Source organism: Haliotis asinina, chromosome 13 (assembly GCF_037392515.1).
Source record: "Haliotis asinina isolate JCU_RB_2024 chromosome 13, JCU_Hal_asi_v2, whole genome shotgun sequence".
In the NCBI taxonomy this organism is placed as follows: domain Eukaryota; kingdom Metazoa; phylum Mollusca; class Gastropoda; order Lepetellida; family Haliotidae; genus Haliotis; species Haliotis asinina.
The window spans coordinates 6,551,880-6,561,134 of NC_090292.1; the positions used below are offsets into that span (position 1 = coordinate 6,551,880).

General features: G+C 37.2%; 1 protein-coding gene across 1 annotated transcript in view; it reads left to right on the forward strand.

Moving 5' to 3' along the window:
- The window catches only part of LOC137260316 (leucine-rich melanocyte differentiation-associated protein-like), a 10,678-nt gene extending 2,861 nt beyond the window's left edge, over positions 1-7,817 (forward strand). The window contains exons 3-5 of the mRNA XM_067797996.1: positions 1,593-1,713; positions 2,957-3,056; positions 4,771-7,817. Coding sequence (XP_067654097.1) covers positions 1,593-1,713; positions 2,957-3,056; positions 4,771-4,836 — 287 coding nt within the window. The 3' untranslated portion in view covers positions 4,837-7,817. The remainder of the gene's footprint in view (positions 1-1,592; positions 1,714-2,956; positions 3,057-4,770) is intronic.
- The last annotated feature ends 1,438 nt before the right edge of the window (positions 7,818-9,255 follow it).

Genomic DNA, 9,255 nt, shown 5'->3' on the forward strand with positions numbered 1-9,255 from the left:
AAAAATGAAATGTAATCCCAAATATAATATTGATGACAATGCTATATATTTGGATGGGTGTATATTTGTTAAGAATATAAATGATGACATGAGTACAAGTTACAACATTTTCATGGCAACATATTCAGATTTTTGAAACACAGAAAACGATTTTTTTTGTTAACTGACCAGGGTTTTTGAACAACATTTTTGTAATCCTGAAAATGAAACCAGTAACCTATCATTTTTATCCATGAAGTTACTTGAACTTCAGGAGAGAATACTGAAGACAAGCTGGCTGTGATGATATGATCGTTATCAACCTGATAGCTCTGCTTGACATAGACAAACAAGATATCAGCATGTTTGGAGTCTCGGGGTCAGTGAGGACATACTGACAACATTCTGCACATGCTCAAAGGGATGAACACATCACTGCTGATTTTGCTGTTTGTAGAACAGTACCTCCTCCTCAATTATCAGTTGGCATATTGAAATAAGTGTAAATTGACAGATTACAAATATATAGAATAGTGGCTATAACATTATTTATAGATGTATAGCAGTGTTTAAGGGTGGTATGGCTGATACCTTCTTTGAGTGGCATTTAAAAGCTTTGGTTGATAACAACAACAAAAACAACAAGAACAATAACAATGATAACAGCATCAACAACAACAGTCATGGCAAAGGAAGGTGCTGGAATTCTGCTATAAACAACCTATGTGCATGCACACTAATTCTGGCGAGTATGCATCATTGAGTTCCTGTGTGGTATTTGAATGTCAACATTCTCACTATAGAGAGTTTTTCAAAGAAAAGACACACTGTGTGCGACATGTGGATCAGTGTAGTTGAGGATCATAGAAACCTTATGCAGGTGCACTCCTCATGCATTCTGTTTGCTAATACTCTCATTTACATGACACTTGTGAAAATCTGGACTAGAAGTGGTCCTGAGCAACCAGTGCTTGTTGGTGCCTAACCATGAGGTGCCTAGCAGAATCGGTTGTCAATAGTATGGTTCACAAAGTTTGTAATCACCTTTTCGTTCGTCTGAATCTGCTCAATAGATATAATGTCTGTTGTGCTTGTTTTTCTTTTTTGCCTCCATAAAATTTGGGTAGGGGAAATAAGAGATTCAGATATCTGGAAATTCATTTATCCAGACAATATTTGAGAAGACATAAATGTCTGGGTGAGTCTTTCAACGGTATTTAGAAGTGATACACATAGGGAAAATTTATGAATGTCAACTTCCATATTTTGAATTTGACAGACATGACATTTCATGGTCTACTGTTTCTCCTTCATCAGGTTGAACCCAGTGTTCATCACAGGTTTTGTATAAGTGCAGGCAGACATAAAATTATATGTAGTCCAAATCTTCTGCTCATGAAATATTCAATACAATCATGAATCATTTCAAAGTTTATTGTTCTTTCATATTATACCATTTTATGGTACTTTTCATTATTTTTTTGCATTAAAAATGCAGTTTACTTTGTTGATGCAACCACTGGGATGGTTGAGTAAGAATATGCAATGTACTCTGAAACATCGGGTGAGTGAGGTTTGACTGTATGTCCTAAAGTCAAGTGTTTTCTGTGCAGGTGTGTTTGTTGCCACTATTTCCAAGACCTGCCCAAATCTGAGATTTCTGTCCATGATGAACAATGCCGCTGCCCCCAGCTATTTCAACGGTGGATCCTATCAGCAGTATGTTGACTTCAGGTTGGTCATACTCACGGATTAACATTATTTTCTAGACAATGCTATGGTTGTTTATGTTATGATCTTGTTCATAAAGAAGTTGTATACCTGTAGAACTCTCCTCATTATTTATTCATTATCATTTATAATTATGTTATCCAGAGCATCATGCGTAATTGCGTAAAATATGCTATAGAAAAGTTGAAACATGCAATAAAAATAAATTACAGCATAGGAAAAAACACTAACTATTTACGTTTACACTATGGCAAAATAGCAATGCATATTTATCCAGTGCATCAAAATCACATTGCATATCATGTCAATTCAAGTTAATCGAAACTTAAGTTTTTTTCATCTCTAAATATTTGAGGTTGAAAAAACCTTGAATAATTCTAAGCACAGTTAAAATGTGCAACAGAAATAGAATGCTAATCCTTATTTATAAACCCTTCTCTGATTGGTCCATATGTAAATAGCGACCAATCAAATGGCTGAGTTTTTTGTGCTTGACAAACAGAAAAAAATTCATTCGAGGACTGCTAGATGCATTAATAAGCTAGTACTGTGTTTCACAATCAGAATCAGTTGCAGGGGATATTTTAAATGAACTTGTAGCATTAGCTATTTGTAGCGGAGAACTGCAACAGTGTTAACACAATGGGAATAAGGTCTTGACAAAAATAAAGAGAAGTGAAGACATGGCTGTTACACCATTATGTAGCCTTGTTGGTATCTTGTTTAACACCAATAAGGATGCAGAGCAAGGCACATAGTATTTCTTATAACACATGTGGATAAACCTGTATTAGCTATAATCTGGCATTGTTCGGTGGATTTTGTCTCATTATGTTATTGAATAAAACAGTGACCCGGCTGTTCTGTTTATTTGAAATTAATACCCAGATTTTAAACAGATGGTGAATATCTAATAGTATGGATACCCACTTGAAATTGGAAATACCCGCTTAGTTTCAAAAGTATCATTATCATACCATCATGGCCAAAAGCTCATCTGGAACACTAGGCAGTTATTCAGTCAATCGCAAGAGGCGACTAATGGGATCGGTTGGTCAGGGTCACTGACTTGGCCGACGTATGTCATCAGTTCCCATTTGCTCATGCTGTTAAAACATTGAACGTTCTGGTCCAGACTCGATTGTTTACAGACTTCCACCATTTAGCGAGACTATTCCTAAGTGCTGTGTAAAAGTAAACTCTCTCACTCACTCATCAATGTTATATACTTTTATTTTTTTGCCAGGTACTACGTGATCAGTAAAATCCCCACACTGGAGGTTCTGGACGACAAGCCAGTGACCCCAGACGAAAGAAGGGAAGCAGAGAGAATATACCGGAAACCGGTCAGTGGCATGTTTGATCCAGTACAGTTGTATCTAGTAATAAGCAAATACACATTTTCACTAGTATGTATCTTTGATAATTGAGTGAGTTAAAAAATGAAACCTACAACTTTATGGATAATAACATTTTTATTGTGTTAAGCGATGTTTCAGTGAAGATTCTTACATCGTTATCTAGCTGAAAGTTTACTTCATCAAATGGTTAGAAGCATATATACATGGTATTTCGTGATAAGCAGAGGATTTACAAAACACACACATGTAATAGAATAACCAGTGGCACATAATTGGAAGAAGCCAGTAGGGAACTAAAAACAACAAACAGCAACAGTGATGGAGTCACTAAACAAGGGTGTTTAAATCGTAACAACAAACAGACACGTTCCTTTGATAGTCTCTAGTTTCATTAGTTCTGATGGCATGCAGTATCCTTGGCTTCTGTTGATCAAAGGTTTGTGGTGGGGAAATTTGATGTCTTTCAACAGTTTTCTTTTGTGAAGTCCTGACGTTTGGTTGACAGGACTTTGAATTCATCAGACTTCATTTGTTAGGGAGAGAATTTTTTCTGGTGATCTGAGAGGGCTGATTTGTTGTCTGCCTTAACTGCACAGGTTTGATGGTCTCTTATGCAGGTGTCAAGGAATGGAAGGTTTCACCTGTATATGAATCATCACGCCACTACATTGAAACGATAAATAATGGTCACATGCAACCAAAAAATCAAACATAATTAAAACACAGTTATCACTTATTCATGATACATAAAATGCATGTCTGATTAAGAAAAAACAAATAAACAAAATTATAAGTATGTAATCACAAATCAAAAGTTGTACTTGGGTTCACCTCCCTCAAAATAAAGCAGCCGTGACGCCAACCACAGTCAGAGCCACTGGATGTGCACTAAAGTCTAACAATGCCTTTTCATTGGCCACTGGTTCAGTTGCCAATATTCTAAGCTGGCTTTTTGTTTATGGCTCATAAGCCCAATAGGTGTTTATTTCAATTTGCATGAAATTGTGCACTGCACATTGACATTTGCAGACAGGCAGGCAGACATATTTCAATAAACCTATAGTTTTCTAGAATGTGACAGCATCTGCTTATTACTATCAATATTTTTTTTTAAATGTAGTGAGTAGATTATTTATTTATTTTTGTACACAACCAAGATTAGACTACTGCTCATGACCTCATACTCCGGGCAGGCATATTCTTTCAAGCTCCCCCCACGCTGGAGGAAAATGACTGAATCGTTTGAATACTGATTTTGCTGGCTTTTTTCATCACATTTATTTTTCAACTTTATAGGTTGAATTGGCATTTTTGATGATTTGCTTTGGTAAGTGCATACTGAAAGGTATCAGAATCTGCAACGTTGTGTTTTACGTTGCATGTGACCTTTAGCGCAATAAACAAGACACTGTCATCCATAACGTTCATTTTTGACTCACCGGCTACTACAGTGCGGATCAAACAATGGATGAGTTCAGTTTTACGCCACATTTAGGAATATTCCAGCAATATCACAGTGGGGAACACCAGAAATGGGCTTCACACATTGTACCCAATCTTTCATACAACAGATTTGTTGAAAGAATATTACATATTTATTCTTGTGTTCCAAAGACAGTGTCTGTGATTGAGTTGAAATTGAGTGAAATGTATTTTATTTTGTGAGATGAGGTTTTTGTTTTGTTTTTTTTCATTTCAGACCAAGAGGAGTAAGAAAAGCAACAGTAACGTCTCTGGCAAACGACGGAGCAGCTGCTGGAACTGAGTTACCTCCCTTTACAGGTGTCGCCACTGAAGTGAAACATACCTCTATGAACTGCTCTATAGTGCCTGAAAAATGAATATCATTACTTGTTTTTTAATATGAAGAGCTGTGGAATTAACACTTTAATTTCAAATCTGCACTCACTGACTGAGGCTGGGATTTTAGTCATGGACTTTGAATTCAGTGGAGAAAAAAATAGTGCAATTTAATTTTAACCCATATTCTTCTGATTGGTTGAGTGAACTCTTCCATCACCTAGCCAACACCAGTATATCTTATTATAGTAAAGGGTTAGTCTATTTGATCAACAAGGAGGTAACAAAATGGTAATGGAAAATGATAATGTGACGGTATGAGGTGGATAAGCCAAAATGTGTTCTTTTTGAGGACAGTGTTTGCTTTTGATTTCAAAACCTGGATTAGACCTGGGCGAATATGTAAACCAAGGTGTAACCCAAATTTACATTGTTCACCACTGTTTGGGTTCGAAATTAATGCTTTGAAGTAGCAAATGTGCTATTTAAAATCCTGTTTTGAAAGGACATGGTACCTGGTATTTTATAGTGAAACTGTATCTGCTCATCAGTCCTTTTCAACGGATAGATCTCAACTTGACTGGAGATGTAGATTGCAAACAAATACCCTTGAAGATTTAATGAAAATCAAACTTGCAACCGACAGACTTTTGGAGAATTCGATCATGTAAACCACTAGTAATCAGGTGGAGTGGAGAGAGGGTCAGGAGACCTAATAGAGTTCCATATGGCAAAAGACAGTAATGGGTCTTCTGCTGCCAGGGATTTTGCTACCTAAACCAGGTAGCAAGTGCTTGCTACAAGCTAAAACAAGTTAATTTCGAACACCGCAGTGGGAGCTAATGTTTTTTTCATGTATGTTGTTCTCTGTTGATATCCAGTCGTCAGTGACCCATACTTGTCGGGTGGTCAGACTCGCTGACTTCGCTGGCACATGTCATTGCATCCCAGTTGCGTAGATAAATGTTCATGGTGTTTATCACTGGATTATCTGTTCCAGCATGGATTATTTACAGAGTGCCACCATATAGCTGGAAAATTGCTGAGTGTGGCACTAAACAACAAACCATACGTAACTTGCACATAAATACAGACAATGATCACAGCACCATCCAGGTGAGGCTAACCTCCTTCAGGTGATATAATTGATATTGTACCAAGAATTATATATGGACTCATGATTATCATCATGTTGATTGTTATAATTGACAGGTATTGTTGATGTATATGATTCTGAAACAAGAAATTGCTATCTATGTAGGTGAATGATTCATAATTTACACATGCTGTCATAAATAATTATTAATGCAACATCAATGATAATTTTGATTCTATTTTTAATTACTTTTTCTGTTTGATGTTAAACTAGATATTTTGAATATTCTTGTTGTTTTATAGGAATGAAGTAGAAACTATTTGTCAAGCAATGAAATGCTTGTCAGCTGTGGTACTTGATGGTTTAATAGCAATACAGATGCCTGCTGTCTCCTGGCGGCTATTTATTATGATATTTAACTCTGCATTTTATGTATGGTTCTTACTTAACTTGTTCTGGATTAACACCTGTTGACTCCATTGAATCAAGTCAACCTTAGTTGCCATAAATATGGTCACCTTGGTTGATTCAGGCTGAATATTTGCTACACGGAAATTCGATGTATATATATTGTTTCTGATGTACCATGGTTTTCACAAAACCTGTATCACAGAATGGTTTTGTGGTTTACATTCAGCCATGAGTGTTTACGCATGAAAATGTCAGTCTTGTATTTTGGCCAATGTGCATCAGTGTTGTTGCCATCATCATAATAACTATAGCTGATCTTGATATACAAACACAAGTCGACATGAGCCTTGATGTTGTCTGTGTACATGCAAAACAAGTGATAAATGGATTAAGCCAACGAGCTGTGCAGTAGGTGGAATGTGACGGAGTATTAAGAAGGAATCATAGAATCAGTATTGATATGCTAAATCCCATAAAATCCGTGTTAGAATAATTGATCTTCTGTAAACTATGCTTCTCATAGAAGGCAATTAACAGGCTAACTGACTTGAGATTGTATCACAGTTGCATAGATCGATGCTCATGCTCTTGATCACTGGATTATCAGACTCGTTTATTTATATACTGCTGCCTTATAGCTGGCATATTGTTGAGAGCAGTGTTAAGTCAGTAACAAACATACTGGGTGCTGGAGTCAGCATTTGAAAATAATTTAATTATTTTTTCAGTAATAAATCAAAATCATTTTTCAGTGTTTTTCACATTTCTGTAACGTGGTATTTGAGCAGGCTGGCAGCTTCATATGGAGCAACTATGTTTATCACTGGGTCTTCCAGTTGGTTTGAAAAGTATTTATCTACTGTAATTCATGATTGTTATTGTATTTTATGTTGTGATATCACGAAAATGCAATTGTTTTTGTTGGATGAGATATATTTTTGAATTGTTAAAAATACAGGATTCAATTGTTGTGTAAATAGCAAACTTTTAATTATTCAATGATTTTAATATATCATGTGCATTGACAATTATGAGATTTTCAAGTTGTTACGAGCATGATTGTTGTTGCGAGTGAAATGTGCTCTTCAAATATAAATGTTCTTGTGAGTGTTTTTACAGCAGCATACAGCTTCTGATTGGGCTTTCACCTTCGGGAATAAGGACGTCAAGGGCAGTGAACTCCAGTGTCACTGTGCTGTGTTCCACACAAGCATGGCCAAAGGGGAGACAACCATTGTCACACTTACAGTTGTTATCAAGTGTGATAAACTAGTAACCCATCATATTAGTATTTTACTTTTAATATTTTTAAGAACTCAGTAATTCTCGCAAAGTTTCTCGCTGATAGATTTTATGAAGCGTCCCTAAAATATATTCATGCTCCACACCGATTGACAATTGCGATATTACTGTCATGAATAAACGGTTTCTTGCAGGTATTGCTCGGTTTTGTTGTGAGCATCAAAATATTGCATCCAGCAATAGAATGTCTTCAGATATTTACGTAGTGGATCAAACATCTACTTCCACAAACTTCGATTCGACACTTTTGCCTTTGCAGTCAAACAATCCATCGGGACTTGAAAGGTCGTTGGTCAGATTGGGTTGAGAAGATTAGTCGTCTTATTGATGCAAGAGCATCCTCGATATCTCAAGGGTATACGTTCCGATAAGTCTCCACTATACCCTGGACGCATCTACGGGTCGGCCTGATAATTTTATTACCTCCCTTGGCTGGCTCCGCATTCTCACAGTAGCCAGTCAGCTAGACCGCCGTTATAACCGAGCTTGCCAGTGTCAGCAAAGGAAGCGGTAGCAACTGTGAAGGTTTGCTCGCAGTGTGACTCAGATTTTGGGGAAATCATACAAACAAATTGACAGGTCCGAAACTTTAACACAACATATGCAAGAACTCCTTCTACCTTTTAGAGAACCTCTGCATGGATTGTGTAGCCAAGTTTAATCGGTTAGATAAATTAAAAAGCAAACGTGAGTTGTGATTGGTTCGCTCAACTTCCCAGCGTAGACACCTGATTGGATAAGAAGCCAGTCAAGGGAGGTAATACATTTATCAGGCTGAGTCGCATATGCATCCGGGATATAGTGGAGACTTATCGCAACTTGTCTAAGTTTACTGCACGTTACTGTACCCGCAACTAGGTGTATGTACGTATTCGTGTGGCCGCCATCTGGCCATATACCATATACCGACTCCAAGTGTCACACACACACACACGCACACACAGACACACACACACACACACACACTAAGACACACACTAAGACACACACTAAGACACATACACACACACACACACACACACACACACACACGCTCGCGCGTCACAGGTGGGCTCGATCCCGACACTCTCGCTGGATCACTAGCCTGTTGCTTTAGCCAGCTCGCCCTTCGCGCCTGCGTTAACCAGTACACCAGGGTAATTGCTCACGCATTGGAAACTTGCTGGATGAAATGCAAGCTCCAACAACATATTGGTGATCTGGATTTATTTCTTCGAAAATTTACACTAAAACTTTCACACAATCTCTGTCAACATTAACACTTCTCCATGAAATCTTCCTCTAAATGTGAATGATAATCAATGTAAGTATCTGCTCAACGTTGAAGATTACAGGTGGACACGTATAAGTATAAAACTGGTGGTTACGTAACGGATTATTGACATTTATACATTTATTGACCAAAAGAAGTAGTCCCACCTGTGCATTTCAGTTCGAAAGTGGTACCGAATGATTTCTTGACCTCAGACCAATCAGTCAGAAAGATTAGAGAAATTCTACGTTTGCTTTGGTCAAAATAACTTAAGAATTGAAAAATTGTTGTTACACGGCTCATGGCATCAATCGGATACGTTT